General features: G+C 52.9%; 1 protein-coding gene across 2 annotated transcripts in view; it reads right to left on the reverse strand.

Annotated features, from left to right (window-relative positions):
* Nucleotides 1–15,743, reverse strand: part of MMS19 (MMS19 cytosolic iron-sulfur assembly component) — a 209,237-nt gene that overhangs the window by 17,963 nt on the left and 175,531 nt on the right. Inside the window, exons 27-30 of one of the 2 annotated variants that reach the window (XM_075348389.1) lie at nucleotides 15,059–15,141; nucleotides 8,942–9,106; nucleotides 7,954–8,013; nucleotides 7,533–7,633 (exon numbers count right to left, since the gene is read on the reverse strand). In XM_075348389.1, coding sequence (XP_075204504.1) covers nucleotides 7,533–7,633; nucleotides 7,954–8,013; nucleotides 8,942–9,106; nucleotides 15,059–15,141 — 409 coding nt within the window. The remainder of the gene's footprint in view (nucleotides 1–7,532; nucleotides 7,634–7,953; nucleotides 8,014–8,941; nucleotides 9,107–15,058; nucleotides 15,142–15,743) is intronic. The other variant, XM_075348390.1, reaches the window with a different exon arrangement.

A 15,743-nucleotide genomic window follows, 5' to 3' on the forward strand; every position in this document is an offset into this window, starting at 1 on the left:
TTGTCTTGGTGAAAAAAACCAAAAAGGGTGACTCCGAAGAGAGCACAGTCAAATCAGAGACTCTCCTGAGAGAAATTATGGCCACCAGAAAGACCACTTTCTGTGAAAGACGAAACAACGAAACCTCCCTAAGAGGCTCAAAGGGGGGTTTCTGTAAGGCCATGAGGACCAGATTAAGGTCTCAGGGATCCAGAGACCGCCGGTAAGGCGGAATGATGTGAGATGCGCCCTGCATGAAGGTGCGCACCTGGGCCAGCCGGGCGATATGCCGCTGGAACAACGCTGACAGAGCCGAGACCTGTCCCTTGAGGGAATGAGGGACAGTCCTAGCTGCAGGCCGGACTGTAGAAAAGACAGGATGGTCGGCAAGGAAAACGGCCAAGGAGCATGGCCGGAAGAACGACACCAGGACAGGAAAACTCTCCAAGTCCTGTGGTAAATCCTGGCCGCGGAAGACTTCCGAGCCTGAGTCATAGTGAAGATGACCTCGGAAGGAATGCCTGAAGCCGTAAGGATTCAGGGCTCAAGAGCCACGCCGTCAATCTGAGAGCCGCAGAATTCTGGCGGAAAACGGACCTTCTGAGAGAAGGTCTGGCCGGTCCGGGAGATGCCACAGCACCTCTACGGACAGACGGAGCAGGTCTGGGAACCAATCTCGTCTGGGCCAGTCTGGAGCAATGATTATGACCCGACGGCCCTCCATCCTGATCTTGCGCAGGACTCTGGGCAAGAGAGCTAGAGGGGGAAACACGTAGGCCAGACGGAACTGGGACCAATCTGGAACCAGCGCGTCCGCTGCTAAGGCCTGAGGATCGTGGGAGCGAGCCACGTAAACCGGGACCTTGTTGTTGTGCCGGGATGCCATTAGATCCACTTCCGGAGTGCCCCGCCTGCTAGATTGACCGGAACACTGCCGGATGCAGGGCCCACTCGCCGCTGTCCACGGTTTGACGGCTGAGAGAATCTGCCTCCCAGTTTTCTACGCCTGGGATGTGGACTGCGGATATGGAGGACTTGGAGTCCTCCGTCCACTGAAGGATACGTTGAACTTCCAACATTGCTAGGCGGCTGCGAGTCCTAGGACTACAGCCCTGATTTCCAGCACATTGATCGAGAGGGCTGATTCGGACGGAGTCCAAGTGCCCTGTGCTCGGTGGTGGAGAAACACTGCTCCCCAGCCGGATAGACTGGCATCCGTGGTGAGAATCACCCAGGACGGGGCCAGAAAGGAGCGTCCCTGGGACAGAGAGAGGGGCCGAAGCCACCACTTAAGAGAGCTCCTGGTCTGTGGCGACAGAGCCACCAGCCTGTGCAAGGAAGAGGTCCCTTGTCCCAACAGCGGAAAATGTCCAGCTGCAGGGGACGCAGATGTAACTGGTAAGGGGAACCGCTTCCATTGACGCCACCATCTGACCCAGCACCTGCATGAGGTGCCTGATGGAATGACGGCGGAGCCTAAGCAGAGAGCGAACCGCCAGATGAAGGGACTGCTGTTTGACTAAGGGCAGCTTCACAAGTGCCAGCAGAGTCTCGAATTGCATCCCTAGGTACGTAAGTTCCTGGGTCGGGGTCAGAGTGGATTTGCAAGCGTGGCGAGAGCGAGCGAGACACTCCGCTGAGAGCGAGCGAGACACTCCGCTGAGAGCGAGCGAGACACTCCGCTGAGAGCGAGCGAGACACTCCGCTGAGAGCGAGCGAGACACTCCGCTGAGAGCGAGCGAGACACTCCGCTGAGAGCGAGCGAGACACTCCGCTGAGAGCGAGCGAGACACTCCGCTGAGAGCGAGCGAGACACTCCGCTGAGAGCGAGCGAGACACTCCGCTGAGAGCGAGCGAGACACTCCGCTGAGAGCGAGCGAGACACTCCGCTGAGAGCGAGCGAGACACTCCGCTGAGAGCGAGCGAGACACTCCGCTGAGAGCGAGCGAGACACTCCGCTGAGAGCGAGCGAGACACTCCGCTGAGAGCGAGCGAGACACTCCGCTGAGAGCGAGCGAGACACTCCGCTGAGAGCGAGCGAGACACTCCGCTGAGAGCGAGCGAGACACTCCGCTGAGAGCGAGCGAGACACTCCGCTGAGAGTGAGCGAGACACTCCGCTGAGAGTCTGCACTGGATGAAACCCTGACTAGAAGGTCGTCCAGGTAAGGAATCACTACCAACCCCTGGAGGAGCTGAACCGCAACTGGTGAATACACGAGGGGCCGTGGCTAACCCAAAGGGGAGAGCCACGAATTGGAAATGTTCCTCTCCAATTACAAAACGTAGCCAACGCTGGTGTGAAACTGCGAATGGCACATGCAGATAGGCATCTCTGATGTCGATGGATGCCAAGAAATTTCCTTGGGTCATTGACTGATCGCAGAGATTCCATGCAAAATTGCCGCCCCTGAACATGCTTGTTGAGAAGCTTGAGATCCAGGTCGGAAAGCACCGTCCTTCTCGGGGACTAGGAAGAGATTTGAGTAGAAATCTCAGAACCGTTCCCAGTCGGGAACTGGTACAATTATTCCATTGACCTGCAAGAATGCCACGGCCTGTGAGAAGGCGGCGGCCTTGGAGCAGGGGGGAGTTGACAGAAAAAATCTGTTTGGCGGCTGGATAGAATTCTATTCTGTAGCCGTGGGAGATGGTAACCCACACCCACTGATCAAAGACGTGTTGAAACCACACGTCGCCCAAGAGGGAGAGCCTGCCACCGACCAAGGACGTTACTGGCGCGGCCAGATAATCAAGGGGAGGCTGCCTTGGTGGCAGCAGCTCCTGCCGACGTAGGACGCGGCTTCATGCGCCAGTTGGTTTACGGACCTTGGCTGAGTTAGTGGACGAGGCCGAGGGCTTAGAGGACGACCAGTTAGAGGAAACGAAAGGAACGAAACCTCGACTGGTTCCTGCCCTGGAAAGGTTTCCTGGGTTGTGGCATGGAAGTACTCTTCCTGCCAAAAACTTCCTTAATAATTTCATCCAGTTGTTCACCGAATAGACTGGTCCCAGCAAAAGGGAGTCCAGCAAGGAACTTCTTAAGAAGCATCTGCCTTCCACTCTCGAAGCCACAGGAACCTGCGGATAGCGAGGGAAGTAGCCGAGGCCACCGCAGTGCGGTGACAGTCTCCAGCTATAGGATGAAAAGACTGAAGCCTGGAAGTTAAGACAACCATGTCGGGCATAAAGACCCTGGTGAGGGAACGCATCTTCTCCCGAGAAGCAGAGATGGCTTTGAGAGCCCGCACTGCTGCAAAAGATGGGGAGAACGAGGCCCCTGCCGCCTCATATATAGATTTGGCCAGAAGGACAACCTGGCGGACAGTGGGATCCTTAGAGAGGTGCCGTCAGCCACTGACACAACTGTCCGGGCTGAGAGTCTAGACACCGTAGGGTCCACCCTTGGTGAATGAGCCCACTCCTTGACCACCACTGGTGGAAGGGGGAAACAGTCATCAGAACTACGCTTTGGGAAGCGTCTGACAGGACAGGCTCTGGGCTTGGCCACAGTGACCTGAAAGCTGGAGTGGATAAGGAACACACTCCTTGTTCTCTTAGGCAAGGTATACTGATGCTTTTCTGCCAAAGAGGGGTTGCTCCCCTGATATAGGCGGATTGAGGTCCAGTACAAATAATAATGGACGCAATCAAATCATTAGCATCTGCGTCACTTTCGGACAGATCAAATGGGGTACATGGAAAAGCGTCCGAGCCCCCAGTAAAGGCATCCTCCTTGTCCTGCGAGTCAGCTCGTGAACCAGAGCCGCGGGGCGAGGAGGGAAAGGGGACCCTGCGTCTCCATTTTAGGAGGACGGGGTCTGAGACCAGATGAAGAATCCTCTGTGAGCTTTGCTGAGCGAGCTGTGGCAGCAGAAGCGCCCTGAGAAGGGGGCTGATGCATGCTCAGCAGTGTCCGGGACAGCTGTCCCCTGGAGAGAGGGATTCAACCCAAGCCGGGGGTTCAGCCACCGGAGCCGGAGCAGCCGGAGGGACCACTGGGGATGAGCTTCCAGGCTGCGGCACCACTATGTTAGAACAGGCATCACAATGTGGTTATGTGCTCGGTACAGACAGTACGAGCCTACATGCGGTGCATAATAAAAACAGCCTTGCAGCCCTGCTCTGATAAGAGACATGCTGCAGAAGTGGGGGCTCTGTCCAGAAAGACCCCCAGCAGAGTATATAAACAGGGTATATAAGCAGCTGCACAACCGGAGGTTGTGGCTTGCCAGACCGTTTAACATAGGAACATCTCTGTGCCCTCCAGATCCCCCAGAAGTGGGGGCTCTGTCCAGAATGTTTATATTCTCTGCTGGGGGTCAGAGTATATAAGCAGCTGCACAACCGGAGGTTGTGGCTGCCAGACCGTTTAACAATCTCTGTGCCCTCCAGATCCCCCAGAAGTGGGGGCTCTGTCCCAGGCCCCCATTTGCCACAATGTGTTTGCAGACATTGAGAACGCTGAGAAAATGGCGTCCGCAGCGAGGAGAGGGGGCGGGGCCTACTCTGAGAGCAGGACGGAGGGCAAATGAGGCATACAGGGGAGGGAATCTTTCCTCAGTGAGGAGTGTCCCTTCCCTGTGCTGAACAGCCGCTGGGCGGAGCCACACTGTCCCCTGCACTGACTGACATGCAGGGGTAGAGAATCGAAACTAGGCCTCAGGCGAAGCCGGGGCCTAGATTTAAACATGCGGCCAGCGTGCAGGCACCATCGGCGCGGTTCTCCAGTGAAAACTGGAGAACCGGCCGGAAATGTTAACACAGTGATAAAACACACTCTCCCCCAATATTAAAGTACAAGGGACCCCTGGAAAGACCACCGTCTGTGGTAATAACGTCTCAGTACTTAGCTTATGAGACGCAGGTGCCAGGTCCCTGGGGGATGATCGCTCCGTCCGTCAGGGTCCTGAAAAGGGCTGCGGATGGAGACCGGTCTCCTGCAAGGCAGAGAGAACCGTGATGGCTCCCACTTCAAGCCAGAGCCTCAGGGGATGGTGAAGGAGCGCGGCATGTGAAGGCTCCAGCCTTGTAATATCAACCTTAACAGCACCGCCGACACAGTGGGGTGAGAAGGGACATGCCGGGAGTCCAGATTGGACCCGCTTTTCTTCCAAATCTTTGAAATCAAAAATCAGAGGATGCATGTGTGTGTGTGACCTCCTGAACACAAAGCATTGAACTGGTTGGATTTGTCATCCGGGGAGTGTATATGCTCGGAGGGAGGAGCTACACTTTTAGTGTAGTACTTTGTGTGTCCTCCGGAGGCAGAAGCTATACACCCATGGTTTGGGTCTCCCATAAGGAACGATGAAGAAAAATCTAATGTACATGTGTGGTCAATACAAAGGACCGGAACATGACTTATTCCTTTAAAAGTCCATACTAAGGACCAAGGAGCAGTCATTACAGGTCGAAGAAAGGAGATACCGGCAGCTTAATAGGAAAGGATTTTTTAGTTAGAACAGTCAGACTACGGAATGCCGACCACAAGAGGAAATAATGGCTGACACTAACAGGTTTTTTGTTTTTGTTTTTTTTTTTTTTGTTTGTTTTTTTTTTTTTTAAAAAAAGGCTGGGTGATTTCCTTAGTACACAACAATATGGGTTATAGATAATTTATTAAATAAAATGTATAATTGGTGGAGAATGATTGAACTTAATGGATGTAGGTCCTTTATAACTAACCATTTACACCTCCTTTCATAAAGGACAAACTGGGATATAGATATTAAATGAAGACCAGAGGGGTTTCTGGAATTTGTTGGATTCATCAGCTAGCCTCAGGACACTATTTTATTAAGGCCCCTCCTTGTTGTTTAATAGAACCACTACAGACAGATGGCATTATCTGGATGCCATCCTTACCAACATCAGCATGATTGCTATTAAAGGGTAGTGAAGCTTTGAGACAGTAGTGAAGCCCAAAGTTGGCTGGCTAGCTAGGTAAAAGCCACATAAGGCCAGACCTGAAGCGGAAGGCGCAACACCCAAGCCATGAGGCCAGGCACGAGGCGGGAGGCGCAACACCCAAGCCATGAGACCATGCATGAGGCTGCAGGCCCAACACCCAAACCATGAGGCTAGGCATGAGTCAGCAGGCCCAACACCCAAACCATGATGCCAGGCAGGAGGTGGCAGGTCCATCCTTACTAACATCAGCATGATTGCTAGTAAAAGGTAGTGAAGCTTTGAGATAGTAGTGAAGACTTATAAGCCCAAAGTTGGCTGGCTAACTAGGTAAAACCCACATAAGGCCAGACCTTTAGTGGCAAGCCCAACACCCAAGCCATGAGGCCAGGCACAAGGCTGCAGGCCCAACACCCTAGCCATGAGGCCAGGCACAAGGTGGCAAGCCCAACACCCAAGCCATGAGGCCAGGCACAAGGTGGCAAGCCCAACACCCAAGCCATGAGGCCAGGCACGAGGTGGCAGGCCCAATACCCAAGCCACGAGGCCAGGCATGAAGTGGCAGGCCAAACACCCAAGCCATTAGGCCAGGCATGAGGCGTCAGGCCCAACACCCAAGCCATGAGGCCACGCACGAGGCAGCAGGCCCAACACCCAATCCATGAGGCCACGCACGAGGCAGCAGGCCCAACAACCAAGCCATGAGGCCACGCACGAGGCAGCAGGCCCAACACCCAATCCATGAGGCCACGCACGAGGCAGCAGGCCCAACACCCAAGCCATGAGGCCACGCACGAGGCAGCAGGCCCAACATCCAAGCCATGAGGCCACGCACGAGGCAGCAGGCCCAACACCCAAGCCATGAGGCCACGCACGAGGCAGCAGGCCCAACATCCAAGCCATGAGGCCACGCACGAGGCAGCAGGCCCAACACCCAAGACTTGAGGTCAGGAAAGAAGTGACAGGCCCAACACATAAGACACTATGCTAGGTACAAGGTGGCACCTCAATACACTAAACATGAGGCCACAGGATCTGTTGACAAAAGCTGGCTCTTTAACCAATTAAGCCACAAAGCCACAGTACCTAATAGAGAAAAGCCCTGGCCACAAGACTAAAACATCCAGGTTGCAAGCCATACGCCCAGGCCAAGACTACAAAAACACACAGCTACAGGCAGATACCAGACACTAGGCCAGCATCAAACATAGGTAGGTAGGTACTTAAGCATTAAATGTAGATCTTCCCATTATTACTATTTCAGTGCTGTTTGCACGGTTTTTCTTCCAAGAGGGTGCTATAGAACACGGTATGGTGTTCTTTGAAGGTGCCTACGTCCTGGGGTGGAAGACTCTTAGTCTTAGGTGCTGTCATGGGGGAAGGGAAAAATAAAATGATAGTTTCAACAATCATTTACCCCCCCCCTCCCCATTGAGATCAATTTTAATTTTTTACTGGTAGAATTTTAGGATCCTTACGGCGCACCATAGTGTACCAACATGGTAGATGCGGGAGGCCCTGGCTATCTTGACGATCTGTCAGCCATGATGTGAGGGGAAGAGGGGCGATGGGGGGGGGGGGGGGGGGGGGGAATACTGGGCAAAGCAAAATAAATGTATAGCTGTATGTAAGGTCTTTACTCACCACTGGCATCGGGCCTCAACCGCCTGTTTCCGAACTAATCTCTTCCTATCATCCAGTGGTTTGGCTAAGGCACGGATCACTTGATGCTTGTAAGGCAGGAGCTGCGAGGACAAGATATTTACTATATGTGCCGTTTGGAACATACAATTTGCATTAAAGGGGTTTTCCAGCTTTTCACTCTACTTTTTGTATCATTGATACAGAATATTGTCTGTTTCAAGCCATTGGGACAATCCTATAATAATATGCACCACGGCTGGAAGCACGAGCCGCCCTTTAAGCGCTCACTGATCTCGTCAAAGCACAGCGAGCCCTTTAACATAACTGATATTGATGACCTGTATAAGATCAAGTTGTCATTTTTGAAGACTGGATAATCCCCTTTAAGTACGACATAATGAACTAATGCAAAAAAAGTTACCATAGGCAAAGGGAGCTTTGTAAGGGCCAGAATACACTTCAGAGCTGTAATCCTCACCGCCTGCAAACACAAAAAAATGCAATTTGGATTAGAGGGGTTATCCAAATTACTATGTACTCGACGATGCATAGTGTGAGGACGAGAACACCTACAATGGAGGACAGACCTATGGTACCTGAATATACTGTGTATTTATGGATTGATCACCTTTTGTACATTTTTTATTATTTTATTTATTTATTTTTTTTTTTTTACTTAAAGGGGTTGTCCACTACTTGGACAACCCCTTCTCATTCCCCTTGTTCGCACCTGTAAAAATAAATAAGCCTATACTCACCTCCGGTGCGGCTGTGGTTCCAGCAATGTCTGAAGCCTTGTTCCTGGGGCCCATGTGACCTTGTTATGACACGCAGGCCTCACAACCACCTCAGTGCCGGCTTCCTTCTCCCCGCCTTTGAACATATGAGCAGGATGGGGGGGGGGGAGATTGGCGCCGGAGACGGGGGGGCGGGGGGGGTTATACAGGCGCCAGAGATGGAGGGGAGACAGGCGCCGGAGAGAGGGGGGGGGGCAAGGAAGGCGCCGGAGACGGGGGACACAGGCCCCGGGTGCTGATTGGTCCAGGATCTTGCGTGTCAATATCAATGTTACGTGTGCCCTGGGAATGCGGTTTCAGACATCGCTGGAACTGCGGCCGCTTCGGAGGGGAGCATGGGATTATTTATTTTTACGGGATGGACAAGAGGAATGAGAAGGGGCTGTCCAAGTGGTGGAAACACCTTTAAATTCATACAATTGTGGCTGAAAATATTTTTTGTGTTTTTTTGGGTGTCATCAAAAATTTTGCAGTGCTTTCCTTTTCTATAGTTTATGAGTTGTTTTCTGTTGTAATACAAAGTGTTACGGAGCCGTATAAGACCATCTAAATGTCCTGAGCACAATTCGCTAAGGTGGAATAAGATGTACGGCATCGGTGAATCCATCCTACCATGCTGGGGCTGGACGTTAAGCGGAGGAGCTTAGAGATGAGGGTGTCTATGTGAACTCGGAGGATTTCAGCAGCATCTAGCAGCAGCGGCTCCAGACAGGTCAGCGTGGACAGCTGGACAACGTCGTCAGGGCAAGATAACGCCTCTAGCAGCAGAGAGATCAGCTACACAGGACACCGAGAAAAGAAAAATAAAGAAGGGAATTTTGTTTACTTACCGTAAATTCCTTTTCTTCTAGCTCCTATTGGGAGACCCAGACAATTGGGTGTATAGCTTCTGCCTCCGGAGGCCACACAAAGTATTACACTTTAAAAAGTGTAACCCCTCTCCTCTGCCTATACACCCTCCCGTGCATCACGGGCTCCTCAGTTTTGGTGCAAAAGCAGGAAGGAGGAAACTTATAAATTGGTCTAAGGTAAATTCAATCCGAAGGATGTTCGGAGAACTGAAAACCATGAACCAAAAGAACAATTCAACATGAACAACATGTGTACACAAAAGAACAACCAGCCCGAAGGGAACAGGGGCGGGTGCTGGGTCTCCCAATAGGAGCTAGAAGAAAAGGAATTTACGGTAAGTAAACAAAATTCCCTTCTTCTTTGTCGCTCCATTGGGAGACCCAGACAATTGGGACGTCCAAAAGCAGTCCCTGGGTGGGTAAAAGAATACCTCGATAAAGAGCCGAAAAACGACCCCCTCTTACAGGTGGGCAACCGCCGCCTGAAGGACTCGCCTACCTAGACTGGCGTCTGCCGAAGCATAGGCATGCACCTGATAGTGTTTCGTGAAAGTGTGCAGACTAGATCAGGTAGCTGCCTGACACACCTGCTGAGCCGTAGCCCGGTGCCGCAATGCCCAGGACGCACCCACGGCTCTGGTAGAATGGGCTTTCAGCCCCAAAGGAAGCGGAAGCCCAGAAGAACGGTAGGCTTCAAGAATCGGTTCCTTGATCCACCGAGCCAAGGTTGACTTGGAAGCCTGCGAACCCTTACGCTGGCCAGCGACAAGGACAAAGAGCGCATCTGAACGGCGCAGGGGCGCCGTGCGAGACACGTAGAGCCGGAGTGCTCTCACCAGATCTAATGAGTTCAAATCCTTTTCACATTGGTGAATTGGATTAGGGCAAAATGAAGGTAAGGAGATATCCTGATTGAGATGAAAAGGAGATACCACCTTAGGGAGAAATTCCGGAACAGGATGCAGAACCACCTTATCCTGGTGAAAAACCAGGAAGGGGGCTTTGCATGACAGCGCTGCAAGCTCAGACACTCTCCGAAGTGATCTGACTGCCACTAGAAAGGCCACCTTCTGCGAAAGACGTGATAAAGAGACATCCCGCAGCGGCTCGAAAGGTGGTTTCTGAAGAGCCGTTAGCACCCTGTTAAGGTCCCAGGGTTCCAGCGGACGCTTGTAAGGTGGGACTATGTGGCAAACTCCCTGCAGGAACGTGCGGACCTGCGGAAGCCTGGCCAGACGCTTTTGAAAAAATACGGATAGCGCCAATACTTGTCCCTTGAGAGAGCCGAGAGACAACCCCTTGTCCATTCCGGATTGAAGGAATGAAAGAAAAGTGGGTAAGGCAAAAGGCCAGGGAGTAAAACCCTTATCAGAGCACCAGGATAAGAAGATCCTCAAAGACCTGTGATAGATCTTGGCAGACATTGGTTTCCTGGCCTGTCTCATGGTGGCAATGACATCTTGAGATAACCCTGAGGACGCTAGGAGCCAGGACTCAATGGCCACACAGTCAGGTTGAGGGCCACAGAATTCAGATGGAAAAACGGCCCTTGTGACAGCAAGTCTGGGCGGTCTGGGAGCGCCCACGGTTGACCCACCGTGAGATGCCACAGATCCGGGTACCATGACCGCCTCGGCCAATCTGGGGCGACGAGAATGGCGCGACGACAGTCGGACCTGATTTTGCGCAGCACTCTGGGCAGCATCGCCAGAGGAGGAAATACATAAGGCAGTCGAAACTGCGACCAATCCTGAACTAATGCGTCCGCCGCCAGGGCTCTGTGATCTTGAGACCGGGCCATGAATGCCGGGACTTTGTTGTTGTGCCGTGACGCCATGAGATCGACGTCCGGCGTTCCCCAGCGGCGACAGATCTCTCGAAACACGTCTGGGTGAGGAGACCATTCCCCCGCGTCCATGCCCTGACGACTGAGAAAATCTGCTTCCCAGTTTTCTACGCCCGGGATGTGAACTGCGGAGATGGTGGAAGCTGTAGGACCGCCACAACAGATGCCATGACCTTGGTGAACACCCGTGGGGCTGTCGCCAGGCCGAAAGGCAATGCCACGAACTGAAGGTGTTCGTCCCCGATGGCGAAACGCAAAAAGCGTTGATGTTCGGATGCGATCGGAACATGGAGATAAGCATCCTTGATGTCGATCGATGCTAGGAAGTCTCCTTGTGACATCGAAGCGATGACCGAGCGGAGAGATTCCATCCGAAACCGTCTGGTGCTCACATGTCTGTTGAGTAGTTTGAGGTCCAGAACGGGACGGAATGAACCGTTCTTCTTTGGCACCACAAACAAGTTGGAGTAAAAGCCGCGACCATGTTCCTGGGGGGGAACAGGGATCACAACTCCTTCTGTCTTCAGAGCGTTCACCGCCTGAAAAAGTGCATCGGCCCGCTCGGGGGGCGGAGAGGTTCTGAAGAAACGAGTCGGGGGACGAGAGCTGAACTCTATCCTGTAACCGTGAGACAGAATGTCTCTCACCCATCGGTCTTGAACATGTGGCCACCAGGCGTCGCAAAAGCGGGAGAGCCTGCCACCGACCGAGGATGCGGTTCGGGGATGCCGAGAGTCATGAAGAGGCCGCCTTTGAGGCATTGCCTCCGGCGGGTTTTTGGGGGCGTGACTTAGCCCGCCACGCATAGGAGTTCCTCTGGCCTTTCTCCGGCCTGCTGGACGAAGAGGATTGAGGCTTGGCGGAGGGACGAAAGGACCGAAACCTCGATTGTATTTTCCGTTGCTGAGGTCTCTTCGGTTTGGACTGGGGTAAGGAGGAGTCCTTTCCCTTGGATTCCTTAATAATCTCATCCAATCGTTCGCCAAACAAGCGGTCGCCAGAAAACGGCAAACCGGTTAAGAACCTCTTGGAAGCCGAGTCTGCCTTCCATTCGCGCAGCCACATGGCCCTGCGGACTGCCACAGAGTTAGCGGATGCCACCGCTGTACGGCTAGCAGAGTCTAGAACTGCGTTCATGGCGTAGGAAGAAAAAGCTGACGCCTGAGAAGTCAAAGACGCAACCTGCGGAGCAGAATTACGTGTGACCGCATTAATCTCAGCCAGACAAGCTGAGATAGCTTGGAGTGCCCACACGGCTGCAAAGGCCGGGGAAAAAGACGCGCCCGTGGCTTCATAGATGGATTTCACCAGGAGCTCTATCTGCCTGTCAGTGGCATCCTTTAGCGATGAGCCATCTGCAACCGATACCACAGATCTAGCCGCCAATCTAGAGACTGGGGGATCCACCTTGGGACATTGAGCCCAACCCTTAACTACGTCAGAGGGAAAGGGGTAACGTGTGTCAGTAAGGCGCTTAGTAAAGCGCTTGTCCGGAACCGCTCTGGGCTTCTGGACAGCATCTCTGAAGTTAGAGTGATCGAAAAACGCACTCCGTGTACATTTAGGGAACCGAAACTGGTGTTTCTCCTGCTGAGAAGTCGACTCCTCTACAGGTGGCGGCGGGGGAAATATATCTAACACCTGGTTGATGGACGAGATAAGGTCATTTACTATGGCGTCCCCTTCAGGTGTATCAAGATTGAGAGCAACGTCAGGGTCAGAGCCCTGAGCTGCGACGTCCGCCTCGTCCTCCAGAGAGTCCTCAAGCTGGGAACCCGAGCAGCGTGAAGAAGTCGGGGAAGATTCCCAGCGGGCCCGCTTAGCCGGTCTGGGACTGTGGTCCGGGCAGGAGTCCTTCACGTGAGACCTAGGGCCCCCCCTGGGAACGCGCTGCGGCGCGGACAGAGAGGGGCCTGGAGGCGACGATCCAACAGGGCCCGGGGCCTGTGTAAGGACCGGTCTGGACTGCAAAGCTTCAAGCAGCTTGGCAGACCATTTGTCCATAGACTGAGCCATGGATTGTGAGAGTGACTCAGAGAGTTTTTCAGCAAAAACGGCAAACTCTGTCCCTGCCGCCTGGACAGGGGGAGCAGGGGGGTCTGCCTGAGCCGAGGGGCCCACTAGTGACCGAGGCTCCGGCTGAGCAAGCAAAACAGGGGTTGAGCATTGCTCACAGTGAGGGTAGGTGGAACCCGCAGGTAACTTAGCCGCACAAGAGGTACAGGTCGCAAAATAACCCTGTGCCTTGGCACCCTTGCTCCTTGTGGACGACATGCTGTTGTCTCCTAGGAGAGTGATCACTGAGGGTATATGGGAAAGCGTATACAGCCCGACCGAACAGAAATATATAAATATATAGTATCTATTCCGGCACCCTAAGGGGACCAGCACCGGGTGACCGGTGTGGCTTACCGACCGCTAAAAAGCGGAGCGTGTGCCCTCCAGATTCCCTGCCTTAGGTCTCCCAGCGTTGCAGAGCTCTTTCCTGGAAATCCTCCACCGGCAGAATGCCAAAAAAATGGCTGCCGGAGCTCTCTGGGGAGGAGTGGAGCCGTGGGCGGCGCTAGAAAAGTGCGGGAATCTGGAGTCCCCACAGTGATCAGTGAGGGGGGAGGAAACATACAGGATGCTCCGGCCCTCACATCCGACGTCAGGTCGGCAGTCCCGCCCTTACCCCTGATAGACAGGCCCGGGGGCGGGAGTTTTGCTACTAGGCCGCAATTGAAGCCGGGGACTAAATTTAAGACCGCGGCCGACAAGCAGGCGCGGTCGGCGCGGAAGTCCGCCGGCCGTCACAAATAGTGCTGTAATGGGGGAGACAAGAAAGGCGCAATAGGGTTTTACCCGGTTTACAGAGTGAAAGAGGATAAAAACAGTGCACTCACCTGGCCGGGTTGTGCCAGTCACAACCCCTTTGTTAGCATGGATGAGCGCTTGGGTGGTTCTGCAGCGGCCCCGTTATAGAGCAGATTTTAAATATGAAGGACTGGAGAAAACGGGTTTATTGCCGCGCTAAAAACCACGAGCATGTATAAGTCAAATTATTCTCTTTATTTAGATCATTCCTACGCGTTTCCGAGGCTCATCTGCCTCCTTCATCAGGGAAAAAGAATCTCTATTCTTTTTCCCTGATGAAGGAGGCAGATGAGCCTCGGAAACGCGTAGGAATGATCTAAATAAAGAGAATAATTTGGCCGTCACAAATAAGCAGCTGCTGCAGCGTCCGGGATGAAGGCGCTCCATGCACATCCCCCATGGAGACACAGAGTACCTTAGTGATGCAGGGCCCGGTCCCTGAGGATAAATAGACTCCTGTCCGACAGATTCCCACAGGGGCTGCGGAGGGAGCACGGTCCCAGTGAATGGATAACCGCTCAGGATCCCACTTCTCCCAGAGCCGCTAAGGGATGGTGAAGGAGACGGCATGAGGCTCCGGCCTTTGTACCCGCAATGGGTACCTCAACCTTAACAGCACCGCCGACGTAGTGGGGTGAGAAGGGAACATGCCGGGGGCCCCGTGGGGGCCCATTTTTCTTCCAACCGATATAACTAAAATGAGAATGCATGAGTGGATGTGTGCCTCCTTCCACACAAAGCATAAAACTGAGGAGCCCGTGATGCACGGGAGGGTGTATAGGCAGAGGGGAGGGGTTACACTTTTTAAAGTGTAATACTTTGTGTGGCCTCCGGAGGCAGAAGCTATACACCCAATTGTCTGGGTCTCCCAATGGAGCGACAAAGAAAACAATCTTTATTGCCACGTCCGTAAAAGTCCGATGTATAAAAAATGAGTCAACTACAGCTGAATGAATCGATTTACAGGATCCTCCGGCTCAGTCGCTGTAATCGATCTGACCTGGAAAATCATGATGCCAGGTCATTTTTACAAATATAAAAAAAAACAAACGGTGGAATTATATTTTACAATTTTGTTGCACTTTTCCCAATTTTTATGGCAAAGTAAAAAGTCATTCAAAATTTCAACTTGTCCTGCAAAAAAACACCAGATCAAACACAGCTGTGGTCACTTACCGATGGGAGCTCGGTCATAAGAACTTGCTTTGGCAGACAGTTCAGCACGTGGGACAAGGCTTTAAGGTAATTGGGTTTGTCGTCTGTCCGGAAAAAAAAAAAAAGTATGTGCAGAAAGTTAATCCACTGTAAGGCTATGTGCGCACATTGCATCTTTGTGGTGACTATTGCATTTAATAGATGCGACAATTCTGAAAGGCTGCTGGCTGATATTTTTAGGCTGTGGGGAACCCAATAACCATGGGTATCCCCAGCCTGAGAATACTAGCCCCTAGCTGTCGGGCTTTACCTATGCTGGTATCATAATATGGGGGGTAGCCTATGCCAATTTTATTTATTTTACTCTATGATATAGACCCACCCACCTGTGATTGGTTGCAGTCAGACACGCTGTCACTCAGGCTGGGGGCTCATCTGACTGCAACCAATCACAGCCACTGGTGGCCGGGAGAAGCAGTGAATATGTATGAGCCTAATGAGCGTCCCAGGAAGAAGAATGAGAGGCCGCGGGAGCAGTGTGACAGCTGCCCTGGTGATCGATGAGTATAAAGCGCTTGCTCCTACCGCTTTGCGACGGATTCTGGTCCACGCCATCTGGACAGATAATCAAGGGATCAATCCCCCACCAACACAGAGTCAGGGAAGGATTGATCTGCCAGTCCTCTGAAATGCTGAGGCACAACGC

Source organism: Anomaloglossus baeobatrachus, chromosome 5, assembly GCF_048569485.1.
Source record: "Anomaloglossus baeobatrachus isolate aAnoBae1 chromosome 5, aAnoBae1.hap1, whole genome shotgun sequence".
NCBI classification, from domain to species: domain Eukaryota; kingdom Metazoa; phylum Chordata; class Amphibia; order Anura; family Aromobatidae; genus Anomaloglossus; species Anomaloglossus baeobatrachus.